Here is a 14,408-nt window from a genome sequence, read left to right on the forward strand (position 1 = left end):
CAACCCCAAGACCTCCTGTAGAATTTGCTCTGACAAAAAGAAGAATCCGTTTTCTTAGTCATTCCATCCCGAATAGCAGTCACGTAAGGAATTTCCTTCACGGAGACATCCATCTTCCAGATAAGCATTTCCAAACTGTGCCACTTGAAGCACCAAGAAAAACACAACCACACGATCCAGATTGATGCGGCCGTGTGACCTTCTTGCAGAACCAATGCTCCATGGAACACATTTTGAGAAATGCCATTCTGGATATACCCAGTCAAACTTGTGTTACACACAGCCCAACCCCAAGAATTTAATATGGGATGTGGCATGGCAGCGAGCTGTCGAAAGGCACTATGACTTACCTTTCCTGCTCCCACAGGTCCGACCACAGCTAACAATTCCCCGGGTCTGACCGTAAAGGAAAGGCCTTGTAGGGTTGGGGTTTCTGATGCCTACAAATTCAAGTTCACAAAAATAGGCACATTTCAATAAAGTAACACAAATTACCTCAAAAAGAAAATACTGTAATAGTCACTGATATGTGAACATAACCCACATCTCTCCCCCTTCCTCTCTGAAGATACCATGTGCTGGAGTCCCTTTCACACTCTCTCTCTCTCTCTACATATACATGTGTGTATATGTATATACATATATATACACACATACATACATACATACACATATATAAATATAAAAATAAATATAATATAAAAATATAAATATATATACATACATGTTTTAATGTTTATTTACTTTGAGAGAGAGTGCAAAGGGGGAGGGGCAGAGAGAGAAAGGGACAGAGAATCCCAAGCAGGCTCCACACTGTCAGCACAGAGCCCAACCCAAGGCTTGATCTCACACACTGTGAGATCATCACCTGAACCAAAATCAAAAGTTGGATGCTCAACCGACTGAGCCACCCAGGCACCCCTCACCACTTCTTTGGGGCTTAGCTGCTTTTCAGAAGGCCTGTTCTCTTAGCAGATTTGCATGTGAACCCAGTTCTAGACACCCACGGAATTTAAGTCGTAGAAATGATAAGGCACCCTTCTGAAATGAAAACTTCTTGGTGCACACCAATATTAAAAGAATACAGTTAACAGAATATTCAGTATGGGAAGTTTTCAAGTTTTACATTATGACCCTTCGTTTTAATCGTCTATTCCATTAACCCCCACAAGGTGGCAGTATAAGTACACGGCATGCCAGGCCCTTTGCTACTAAGTAACTGGAAATCTCCCGTAACCTCTCCATTCTCATTTAATAAGGAAGGAATCTGAGTAATGCTCACAAAGCAAGAAGGCACTTGGCATTGTAAGATCACTCTTGGCAAAAAGGCTCCTGTGCGTGGTGGTCAAGGCTGTAATCAGAGCTCAAATTTAACACCAACAAAAATAACAAGTAAGTTAGTATATGGTATCACGGACCAGAGAAATAGTCTGTCTTCTACCTGTACCATGCATTACCTGTCCTAGTAAACAGGTACAACAAAGTACTTCTACTGTAAAAAAAAAAAAAAAAAAAAAAAAAAACACATGGAGGCGTGCACTACAGCACAGAATCCAACACAACGGAAAAGGATAAAGCAAAAATCGTGCTAATCAGAAGTTGTATTCCTAAACATTCTATAAATTCTACAATAAGGAGATTTAGTGTTAAGAAAACTCTCAATAAATGGGACGCCTGGGTGGTTCAGTCAGTTAAACGTCTGACTGTTGGTTTTGGCTCAGGTTATGATCTCATGGTTCGAGCCCTGTGTTGAGCTCCTGTGCTGACACTGTGGGCTTCGTTCCCACTGTTACAATCTCCGCCTCATTTCCCCGTGGGATGCTTCTGGGAGTCCTGACCATGCATGGCCCCAGGACTGAGGATCTCGTGAATATGTGTGAGTCCCAAACCCTTTCTGAAGAAGGCTTGTAAGGGGTTAGTGTTCTGCAAACACAGTTGGGGGAATGTCCTCCCACGATCACAGGAAACTGACCATGAGTTGATCTAAGGCACTGCTACCTTCTACATTTCTAAAAAAGGGTTCCTCAAAGACAAACCTCCAAATAGATACGTGAAGGGCAGAGAAACGTACAGAGCTCTGTTCAAAACATTCCCTGCAAGTTCAACTACGAGGGATGATGGGAGGAAGAATCCAAGCCACGGATAGCCAAAAGCAGCTGAGCGAACTTTCCCACGCACAGGTGCAGAGCTGGGCTGCTGCGTGACCTCTCTCTACGCTGGGAATGTGTACACACAGTTAACACAAGGCAGAAAGGCTAAAGGCACAGCAGGAGAAATAAAAGGTCTGTGTGATCTTCAAAATGAAAACCTTCTCTGGAATAATTGGCCATAAAATGGGTACATACTAAAACCAGGATAATTACATTTAAGCACGCATGCACACCAAAAAAACCAGCCCCAGATTCTATCGAATTATAAAAACTGTCATTAAGGTGGATTTCAATACATAGAAACATTTTTTTAAGCTTTTCCACTCCTCTCTTCATGTCTAACAACGAACTAGTTCCTACTTGACTACATTTTTTTTTTTTTTAACTCAGTTACATCTACAAAGTAAGAAGCCACAGAACGACACTGGCTTCCCGTTCCCTGCACCTCAGAGCTTCCTGTTAGCGCCAGACAAGTTGCTGCTTCCTGGCCCGGGCTCCAGGGTCAGGCATTGCTCGAGCGTGACCAGAAGGGGGCAGCATGTGACAGTTCAGGGGTGCTCAGGCCCCCTTGCCCTGGGGCTCAGTAGAGGCTGATGCAATGCGCCAGCCCAGCCCAGCCGTGGGGTAGGCCCTGGGGACATAGCAGTGAACCACAGGATGAAAACCCCTGCCCCGCGGCGATTTAGAGGCTCCCTCCGGACCATACACTTCCAAGCTCAGACACTGAAACCGAGCGCATTCCTTTCATGAATGAAACCAGGTGGGGGCGAAGACCTTTGCCCACCTACCCACCCAGCTGTCTAGTGGGTGGTCTGAAAACCCACATCCTTCTGCCTCCCAGCCCGGTGGCCTCAGCTTCCTTCCCAAATCCCCAATGTCTGTGCCCCTCCCTCACCCTAGGGCCCCTAATCACCCCCAGTGAGAGGCACAGTCCTTCCCCAGACGAGGGCAGGACAACAGGATGGGGGTGTTCTGTGCTACAACGCAAAAGCTGCAGGAAAAGTCTGGGAACAAGTGATTAAATTCTGGGAAGAAGAACAAAAGTGCTCATTTTACAGTGTTGCACGGTTCGTACAAAAGAAAGGTGGTGATGGGTCATCATACAGGGTGTGTGGTAACTACCTCAGTGCACTACCTAACTCCCCAGCACTCACAGAAGGGAACTGGAACAGAGCTTTCTAGAAGTGCTTCAAGTGCACCAGTGGAGAATTACCAAGCAGGAGGGAATCCGCTGCAGTAAGGTAGGAAGGGTTTTTCCCATTTGCCTAAATGTCCTAAATCAACCAAGTGTCAGAAAACCTTCGTGACCTCACCTGTCCTACCTGTCAGCTTCCCACACAGAACCCTGAAGCTGGGAATCACTGGCACTTACTGTGCTCACCAGCTGCCTCCTCCCTTCCCCTGCCTGCCCCCAAAGTAGCCAGCACCTTCCAGAAGCTTAGAACAGGAGCCCTCGGGGCGCCTGGGTGGCGCAGTCCGTTAAGCGTCCGACTTCAGCCAGGTCACGATCTCGCGGTCCGTGAGTTCGAGCCCCGCGTCGGGCTCTGGGCTGATGGCTCAGAGCCTGGAGCCTGTTTCCGATTCTGTGTCTCCCTCTCTCTCTGCCCCTCCCCCGTTCATGCTCTGTCTCTCTCTGTCCCAAAAATAAATAAAAGTTGAAAAAAAAAAATTTAAAAAAAAAAAAAAAAAAAAAAAAAAAAAAAAAAAAAGAACAGGAGCCCTCACACTACCCTACAGGAAATATCCACATCATGGGCCTCACTCCATATGTTAGGAGATGGTCTGATAGCGTCAGGGTAAAAAACGTACACTGATTTCCCAGTCTCTCCTCTGTAACAGCTTGTGATGTACGTGTTAGCTAACCCGTTCCGGAACGTATCACTTGTCTGCTCAATCCTGTAAATGGGGACATTGCAGCAAACTTATCACCGAAAACAATGTGATCATACTTGGAAAGTTCTCCTAACAATGGGACAAAGAACATGTCGTATGCCTTGGGCTGATTTTATACTTAATCCCCATTAACTACAAACCTTATTCCTGATTTTGAGAATGTTTATAATATACTTTCAAGGAAACAATGCAAGTCACATTTTATATGGTGTGTAAAAAAAAAAAAAAAAATCAAAATTCTCTATTAAATCTACATCCCCAGTTGTCTTTTACCAGTTGTGATCTTGCAAGGGAGGATTTGTTACCTTATCCCAAAAGGCAGTGAAGTCTTGCACATGCACGATCATTTTACCGTCTGATGGCGGCTGAGGAGTACGCTGTGGTATCTCGTCAAGTAACAGAAAGTTCTGCAGAAGAAGGAAAAAGGCTGGTTGAGCTGTAGGAACAAAGCATAAGCAAGAATAATTGCTTTCCTGGAATTTGCAACGTAGCATTTTACGCAGCCTGTGTATGTATCATTTTACCAACTGTATTTACAAGGGGGACTCACATCAGAACACAGTATGTACTATGTAATTATATAATACAGTATACACACACACACACACACACACACACACTGAGTTCACAAAGCTAACTCTGTAACCTTCTCAACAAGTATACTGATTCTTCCCTCAAGAGAAAATATAGTTACGAGCAGCGAACACATTTAGAACCTGGACATTGTCACGGTTTTACTCCTGTGTTACTAACAATAAACATGGGAGTTGGTAGGAAATGATTACATAAATATTTATCTAATCCCACCATGTGCCAAGCACCACGTGAGACGCTGGGCACCCAGACAAAGGCCACCCCCAGGCCTTCAGAAATCGAGTTGATGCAAAAGGACAGGCTGGGAACACAGAACCAATGGCAGAGAGACTCTGAATGAAAAATGTGGTTCTGTCCATTTCTCTGTTTTGCCCTTTCCCTGGGCACTTGGGTACACTTTGCTTTTCCCCCCATAAGCATCACAGCAATGCATCCTTCCTGTCATGAGCTATCACTTGTCATCATTCTAAAAAAAAAAAAAAAAAATTTTAGGGGCGCCGGGTTGGTTAAGCATCTGACTCTTGATCTCAGCTCAGGTCCTGATCTCAGGGTCATGAGTTCAAGCCCCATGTTGGGCTCCACGCTGGGCATGAAATGAAGCCTACTTAAATAAATAAATATATACAAATATATAAATATATATATATATACATATGCTTGTAAAAAATAATATATATATATATTTTTTTTTACAAGCATCTCTTCATAATCACTTGTCTTTTCTCCTTAGCAAATACCCTCTCGACAGCAGGAGAAGGTATTTTTCCACGCTTCCTGCTCTTGTCCACACCAGATAGCAGCAAGTTGGTGCAATTTGAATCGAACCAAGTCATGCTAACCATTACAAACCTAACACAATCACATATACAGGAAAACTCGGTTTTGCTCTGCAAATGCTAGACATAATTCAATGGGAAAAGCTACACTGGTACAAATAGAATGAACAACCAATACCCCTCTACCCCCAAAACTTTGAATGTGTGGCAGCAACTGTTAACGGCCCTCAAAACTTGCTCTCGTTCTTCTGTGGAAACAAACTCCTGGTTTTTAGGGCATGGAAGCCTGGGAAAGGGACCCCTCTTCCCAGCCTCCCACAGAGCTATGCAGAGTCAGGTGATTAAGTTTAGGCCAGTGGAAAGTGATCATGCCCAGGAACCTTCCTCCACCCAATGGCTTGGGCCTTGGAAGTCGGCAGCTTAGCCAAAGCTGTGGTAGGGTCCCCTCCCTCGGAAAAGAAGAAAAAAGAGAAAAGAAAAAAAAAAAACAAACCCTCAAGGCAACCTGGTTATATGCATACGTGACCACATCCCTCACGACCTTGTAACATGAGACCACTTAATCAGACTACATGTTTGTATGTTACTACATATGAGAGACAAAGAAGTAAAAAATGTATGAAAAACTATGCCACATGGCGTTCGGGGCTCAGTTCTTCGGGTACGAACCCAACTGAGCGGTGCCGGCAGGAATAAGGTTGCTTCCCGGAAAAAAAAGCCTCTCTGGCCCATGACTCTCTGGGCAAGGCCACAAGCAAGAAGGAAAGCGTCTGGGCCTCTAAAGCCACAGAACAGCATACTAGCCATGGAACTTCTTATGGGGTGAATCGTGCCCTCCCAGAAAGACAGGATGAAGTCATAACCCCAGTTACCTCAATTATGTGACTTTATTTGCAAATAGGGTCATTGCAGATGTGGCTGATTCAGGTGAGGTCATACTGGAGTAGGGTGACCCCTAAATCCAATATGACTGGTGTCCTTATAAGGAGACACAATGGGGCGCCTGGCTGGCTCAGTCAGTGGAGCGTGCAGCTCTCAGTCTTGGGCTGAGTTTGAGTCCCACATTGGGCACAGAGATTACTCAGAAATAAAATCTTTAAAGGAAAACAAGAGGAGGAAGAGGGGAGGAGGAGGAGGAGTGGGGAGGAGGAGAAGGAGGTGGAGAGGAGGGGAGGAGGGAGAGGGAAAGAGGCAAAGAGGAGAAGGAGGAGGAGTGGGGAGGAGGAGGAGAAGGAGGCGGAGAGGAGGGAAGGAGGGAGAAGGGAAGGAGGGAGAAGGGAAGAGGAAAAGAGGAGGAGGAGTGGGGAGGAGGAAGAGGAATGGGGAGGAGGAGGAGGAATGGGGAGGAGGAGGAGAAGGAGGCAGAGAAGAGGGGAGGAAGGAGGGGGAAGAGGAAAAGAGGAGGAGGAGGAGAAGGAGAAGGAGGAGAAGGAGGTGGAGAGGAGGGGAGGAGGGAGAGGGAAAGAGGCAAAGAGGAGGAGGAGGAGTGGGGAGGGGAGGAGGGAGGGGGAAGAGGAAAAGAGGAGAAGGAGGAGGAGAAGGAGGAGGAAGAGGCGGAGAGGAGGGGAGGAGGGAGAGGGAAAGAGGCAAAGAGGAGGAGGAGGAGGAGGAGTGGGGAGGAGGAGGAGAAGGAGGCGGAGAAGAGGGAGAGGGAAAGAGGAGGAGGAAGAGAAGGAGGAGGAGAGATACATACAGGTAGGAAACAACCAAGACAGAGATTACAGTGATGGCAACCACAAGCCAAGAAACGCCAAGGTGTGCCAGCCACACGAGAAACTAGAGAAGGCAAGGAAGGATTCTCCCTTATAGGTTTCAGAGGGATCACGACCCTGAGGACACCCTGATTTCAGACTTCTGGCTCCAGAACCGTGAAACAACACATTCCTGTCGCTCTGAGCCACCTAGTTTGTGGCAACTTTGCGGCCCCAGCGCTAGCAAACCGACACACAACCTCACGAAGGTTTGCTCAGGAAAGAAAAATGAACTACCTGTATAAGCAGCTTTAACATGGGTATTCTAGGACCCACGGGCAAACCTCATCCTAACCAACATAGGAAGCAACTGAAATAAGCATGTGAAAATGTTTCAGGAGAACAACACAGAAGTCAACTGCTACTCTAAAAACCATAAACACTCTTTAAGTCATTAAAATCTTGTCTATCTTGCTGCAAAGCTACAAATGTGATTAAAGCTGAATATGCAAAGTTTCTTCTGTGCAAGAAAAGGAAAACGTGTTCCTGTGCATTTCTCTCAAAGACGCAGCCTGCAGGAGGCGAGGTCTGCTCACAGATGCTTCCACTCGTCCAGGCTCGCTGAGAACCTTCCTCTCTGCCCCATGCCTGTGTCTAACAGGGAAGCAGAATGGACAGACGATGGTCTGAGGACTCCTTCCTTTGCAGGCTTTAAACCCAGCATGGCCCTGATTTCTCTTCCACACCAGCTCCCCCACAGTCACCCAGACAGCAACTCTTGCCTATTCTGCAACAATTCCGATCCCTCCAATTCTTCATTCCTCTTGAAACAACGTAATTTCGGAATCTCACCACCAATCGTTTACAACACCGACACAATTTTTTGCTGTCTCCCTATACCCTCCCGATTCCTTCCCCAGCATCCCCAACACTGTCAAACCTAACACCACTTCCTATTTTTTTTAACGTTTATTCATTTTTAAGAGAGTGAGAGAGCGTAAGTGGGCCAAAGGCAGAGAGAAGGGGACAGAGGACCCGAAGCAGGCTCCACACTGACAGCAGAGTCCCTGACGCAGGGCTTTAACTCATGAACCAGGAGATCATGGCCTGAGCCGAAGTCAGTTGCTTAACCAGCTGAGCCACCTAGGCGCCCCACACTCCCTCATGATCTCACTGAAACACCTCTGAGAACGTCCACCATGCTTAAAACCCTTCAGTGACCCATGAGCACCTAAGTTCACACTCCCCAAGTGCCCTCCGCCTTGATACTCTGAGTACTGAACCAACCCTTCCTTCCCAACCCATCTCAAATGCTAATCCTCCTGGGAACCAGCTCACAAGGGCCCTAGCTGGCACTGCCCACCCTACTTCTGAATCCCCAAAGGGATATTAAGTCATGGCGAGGGAGAAGACTATGCCGTTCACGCACTTACGAACAGCCCAACTCAAACCCCACACTGAGGCTAGCAAAGGGTCAGCATGTCACGATAACCCCTAAAGAACCCGACTCTACGGCTGGTTCGAGTGAATCTAATCACTGACTCTACAGTCTTACACAGTATGAGTTAAGATGGCAACAAGCAGAAGGCTGTAGGTGTCATAAATCTTGTCTAGACAGAATAAAACTCAAATTTTAGCTTAAGCATATTACCAAGACATAAAATTCAAAATTCAGTATGTGCATATTAGAATAGAAATTCTGCACCTTCAAGGAAAGAAAGAAAAGAGAAACTATGCACACAGTGAGGAAGTAAATCTATTGAGCATTTGTCCGTAAATAATAGGTCTGAGTGGAGAAAGGAGTCACAGTCTCCCGGTGGTTAAATGAGGCTCCATTCAACACATGAACAGCTTATAAAGGTGCCAGATGTGCTGGCTGGATTTTTCTCAAGTGCTCAGGCTGATGAAAAAGCTGACATTAAATTGCCATTAAAGCCATGAAGTGCATACCCAGAACAGGTCATGCGGGAAAGCATCAGCCGTCAGAACTCAAGCCAACAAGATTGACTTCACAGTGGCTGCTAGGCAAAAACCTAAGCAGCTTTGTGAACACTATAACCTCACTTTACTGGGTGTAGACATCGTTAAGACTTTCACTGCTTTGAAGTTAAGACAAGATCTTTTATAATCCTATTGGACTCGTTCAATGTCACTAAGAGAAAAATAGAAGGAACTTCTTGGGCCTATAACTTCGTAGTAAATCCTTCATTTTCAGTATGTGGAAAAAAAGGAAGTTGACAAGTGTGTGTGGAAGAGAAGACATACACTCTACAGCCCACGTTTGGCTTTACGCCAGGGCTGGGGATCCCAGCGCCACCTTCAAGGTGGAGAGGTGTGCTGCATTTACCTCTGGGACTCCCAAACATCATCTGAGTCCCAGGCTGCAGGAGACAGTGTCACAGCAAACTTCTGGGCGCCTCCCAAGCTTCTGACCCTCTACGAGCCAAACCTCGCCTAGTCCTGACTACCTGGTGAGTGTCCTCAGCGCATCTTTTCTTCCTCGCCTGCTGCCATTTTTACCTCTCACTGCACAAAACACGTGAGAGGCAGGGAAGGAAAGAGGAGTGAACATTGGATCAGTCCATTATATTCACTGCCTATTACCTGTGTCAGGTACGTGCTCCTGAGTGGCTCTCAAATCTCACTGCGTCTAGTTCAGCCTAATCCAAACCACATCACCCGGTTCCTGGACTGCATTAGCCTCTGAACACTTCCTGCTCTACACTAGATCCCCACCCCGACCTCCTCGGATCCGGTCCCTGGGCTGCAGCCAGAGTGAGCTCTGCAAAAGCAAAAAACCTTCCTGTGGTCTATGAGGTGCTCTGCCACCTGCTCAGGCCTCTCTCTGCGCCCTCATCATCAAATACATGGATCTCCTTCTGGTGCACCAAGCGCTTTCTAATAAGACCTTCTGCCACATAACTATCCCCCCAAAAATGCAGAGTATCAGCCTCCTATCTCCTCCACCCCCCCACACACACATGTAACTCTCCACGGAACTCCTTCAGCCTTCCCAGGAAGCCCCACCTCCAAAATTACAGCGGTGTCTACAAAGCACCTCATAGGACCTCAGCCTTTTTCTTAAAAAAAGAAAAAAAAAATTAATGTTTATTTACTCTTGAGAGATAGAGCATGAGCAGGGGAGGGGGAGACAGACACACAGAATCAGAAGCAGGCTCCATCCAGGCTCTGAACTGTCAGCACAGAGTCCGACATGGGGCTCAAACCCATGGACCATGAGATCATGACCTGAGCTGAAGCTGGACACTTAACCGACTGAGTCACCCAGGCATCCCATCAGACTTTTTCTTCCAAAGACTGACTGATGACACGAAACACACATTAACAGTGAATGTCATTGTGTGAGCATTTATTAACTCCCTCTCGATGCTTCAGAAATTCTAAGCAGGCAAGCCTTCTGTGCATTTGCTTATCATTGTATATACACATCTAGCACAGCCCCAGGCTTGAGGTAGGTGCTCAGTTACTTTGTGGGGTGACTGAAGGAATTCTAAATGGGCCCCCCAAAAGTCTAGCACAAACCAAGACAGGTGTTAGTTTCTCCCGTCCACTGATTTTAGTCTTAACATGACCCTGACATCTTTTACATTTTGCTAAGCACATTCTGGCTTTGTGTGCTTTTTCCCGCAGCTGGGGCAACGTTTCCCACGTGTGGCATGTTTTCAGGTAACACAGGCACACTTGCCTAGGACACAGATACCTCGGGCCCTGCATGACCCAGAGACTCAGAGTCCCCAAACTGTCATGAGTTACTTTTCATAAGCCCTCCAGGTGATTCTGATGTACTTGAGATCTAAATTTCTTAAGGGGTTATAGAAACCATATGGGTTGGAAAAAAGTCTAAGATCTAAAAGAAAAAAAGATACTTCAATAATTACTTCAAAGCCACCATGAAGCAGTTTGCCATGCTAACCACCCCTTTCTCACCAACCTTCTCGGCCACTGGTCCCACCTCTACTGAAAACAACTTCTGCTCAACAAACTCTAAATCCCTAGGCCCACCTTTCTGCCAGAAACTTTATACAGAGGAGAGAAGACCTGGGCTTTCAGCCCAAATCAAAGATGCTTCATCAGGACACAAAGGGGCTTGACAAAGTCAGACCCAGGAAAATTCAAAGTTCTCAGCAAGTCATACCTTTGATGCTACTGGACACATCTCCATGGGAAGAATTTCCAGCCTCAGACACAGTTCAGCTGCATTTTAGCAGAAAAGCAATCAAAAGTCCCACCCAAATATTTGGATACAACTCCCTCAAAACCTTCTGCAAGATCCCTTTCATGCTATGTGATTTTATGTATCACAAAACAATGCTCAATTGCTGGATGCCTGCAGCATCTCACAGACGTGGAGAATACAGTGACACAACTCCTGAGCATGTGCAGTGAGGAATGCAAAGATGGACAAGGCACCGCGCCTGTCTTCAGAAGCCTGGAGATCGGGGAGGAGAATACATCCATCCCACACATGCGGGAAGTGAGGACAAAGTCACATCCGGGGAGTTCGAAGGAGGAGACGGGAGATTCCAGTGGGTGTGATGGTTAATTTTATGGGTCAACATGGCTAAGCCACAGTCATTTGCTCAAACACGTCTGGATGTTACAGTGAAAGTACCTTTCAGATGAGACTGACACTTAAATCAGTGGGCTTTAAAGCAGATTATCCCTCCATGATGGTAGGTGGGCCTCACCCAATCAGTTGAAGACCTTAAGAGGAAAGAAAAGACTGACCTTCAAAGAGAGCATTCTGTCTCTAGATTGCCTTTGGATTCAAGATGCACTTTAGCATAAAGCCACATGGTTTTCATCTTCCTTTATTACACAATGGCCAGTAAAACTAATGTTTTTAACCAAGGAAGACAGATGCTTCTAACTATCTATAAGACCTAATAGCCCAGGCCAGAAGCCAGGCCAGCAGAGTCTACACTGACTCTGAATTAGTGTTGCTTCCACTAATTCAGTATTTATCTGAGGCCCAGTAGATGCCCAACATGGGCCAGCCACTATGCAAAAGAACTATCAGATATCATCTGCTGTCAGGCGGCTTAGTATAGTCCTGTCGAGTCAGAACCAGCCACATGCCATGATGCTGAACGGTGTGGTACTGGCCTTGCACATATATATGGAAGCTTGGGGAGCCTGGGTGACTCAGTCAGTTGAGCACCTGACTCTTGATTTCGGCTCAGGTCATAATCCCGGGGTCATGGGATAGAGCCCCACGCTGGGGCTTGGGATTCTCTCTCTCTCCCTCTGCCCCTTCTCTGCTCACTCTCTTGCTCTCTTGCTCTCTTTCTCTCTCTCTCTCTCTCAATCTGTCTCTCTCTCTCAATCTCTCTCTCTCAAAATGAATAAACTTAAAAAAAAATTTTTTAATATGGAACCCTGAGGTCAGCATGAGAAAAAGTGCTGGAGGAAGATTGCAGGGGCTGGGGGACTCAGCAGCATTTACCTAAATCAAGAACAGAAAAAAAGGCAACCCCCTGAGATGAACAGCATGGGCAAAAACCCCAAAGCGCATATGAATGTGGTGCATCACAGAGACAAGCCCTCCCCCTCCCCCACATCCGGGGCCAGAATGGAGGGTCGTGCGCTGGGAAACACGGGCCAGTTGAGCTTAAACCCAGAGCTTAAAATTTTGATTCTGCAGGAACCCCTGCAGGTCTCTTCAGAATGAGACTGGATGATGAAAACTACACGTGAGGAAATACTCATGCCGGAAGGTCCCAGGAAGGCAGTGGAGGTGATGTAACAAGGGGTAAGAAACCAGGGTCTGGGAAGAATCCTAGTGCATCGTGTGCAAGCTGTGCGAGGATGGGCACACTGGTTCACTTGCTGCAGGAACGGTGTCCTTACCGGTCAAGTGGGGACACTAGTGCTCACGAACTGCTGTCAGGATGACCCGAGACAATGTGCCTGGACCTCACTAAGCGCTGGCTGCAGCAGCGAAGGTCACAAAATGACAGCAAAATGTGCATGGGAAGCTGGCATCTGGAAAGGTTCTAGGTATGCTTAGAACATCACTGTGACCAAAGTATCTTCCTAGATGTGCTCTTTCAAGATGCAAACGCTACAAAACAGAAATTTTATTGAAATGCATGGGCCACAACTTTAACAAAGTTGTTGGAAGCCCCTGGGAGGAAGCATGACAAACTTGGGGACCAGAACTGGTCCCCTAAGACTGATCTCTCTCATGAGTAATATTTTTTTACAGGACAGAAATTTCATGATAAAAAAATCTCAGCTTTGGGGCTTCTGGGTGGCTCAGTTGGTTAAGCGTACAACTTCAGCTCAGGTCACAGTCTCACAGTTCGTGGGTTCAAGCCCTGCATTGGGCTCTGTGCTGACAGCTCAGAGCCTGGAGCCTGCTTTGGATTCTGTGTCTTCCTCTCTCTCTCTCTGCCCCTCCCCTGCCCACGCTGTCTCCCTCTCTCAAAAATAAACATTAAAAAAAAATTTTTTTAATTCATCATAAAAAAAAATCTCAGCTTTTATGATAAAACTAAAAAAAAAAAAAAAGGCACACGCAGAGCCATAGAACTTCAGTAGAAACATACTACTACACGTCCATCACTGTGGAGGAACAGGAACAAAACAAACTAGGTTTTTTGTAAAGCCCAGGCACTCAAGTTCGTGCCTAGGTCCCGTCAGCAGAGCGTATTTATCTTCATTTTAGACCTATTTATAAACACACAAACACCTGAGCACCCACTACGTCGGCCTGCATCTTGGCGATATTATTTGCCCTGGGCAACGTAGGGACAGCTAATTAGGAAGAGGAGGCAGCAGTATGGGGGGGGGGGGGGTGTAGGAAGCAGGGGACATATTTGAAAGACCTTCCCAGAAATGGGCTGAGGCAGGAAAACAAGTAAACAGGGGGACAGGGGACAAAAGGTGGAGGTCCACAAGACTTACTCAGAGACCACAAGGCAGGCATCCATGGGGGATAGAACCCATCTTCAATCAGGGAGAAGTAACGGTGAGGCTGAGGCCATCTACCCACCCAAGGAGCCAGGGCCCTTCTGCAAGCTCCTTCCTTCCTGACCTAGAGAGGAATCTTCTTCCCCCAAAACTGCATACTGTCGCTACCGAATCATTTGAGTTGGCACAAGAGAGGAGATCTGTTTGTTTTCCTCCTGCCTCAGACATCTTCATCACCCTGCAGGTGATCAAAGGCCCTGTGCCACTGCTATCACTGCCCCCATGAATGATCAGCCACTTAGTTCTCTGTAGGGCACATCCCCAAGAAGACAGGGAGGGGAACACGTACAACATTCTGGAATGACTAC

At 46.7% G+C, this 14,408-nt stretch overlaps 1 protein-coding gene across 3 annotated transcripts in view; it reads right to left on the reverse strand.

Annotated features, from left to right (window-relative positions):
* Positions 1 to 14,408, reverse strand: part of ABCC4 (ATP binding cassette subfamily C member 4) — a 263,778-nt gene that overhangs the window by 161,489 nt on the left and 87,881 nt on the right. For all 3 annotated transcript variants that reach the window (XM_030312762.1, XM_030312755.1, XM_030312770.1), the window contains 2 exons: positions 4,349 to 4,450; positions 351 to 440 (listed from right to left, as the gene is read on the reverse strand). In XM_030312762.1, the coding sequence (XP_030168622.1) occupies positions 351 to 440; positions 4,349 to 4,450 (192 nt within the window). The remainder of the gene's footprint in view (positions 1 to 350; positions 441 to 4,348; positions 4,451 to 14,408) is intronic.

Source organism: Lynx canadensis, chromosome A1 (genome assembly GCF_007474595.2).
Source record: "Lynx canadensis isolate LIC74 chromosome A1, mLynCan4.pri.v2, whole genome shotgun sequence".
In the NCBI taxonomy this organism is placed as follows: Eukaryota; Metazoa; Chordata; class Mammalia; order Carnivora; family Felidae; genus Lynx; species Lynx canadensis.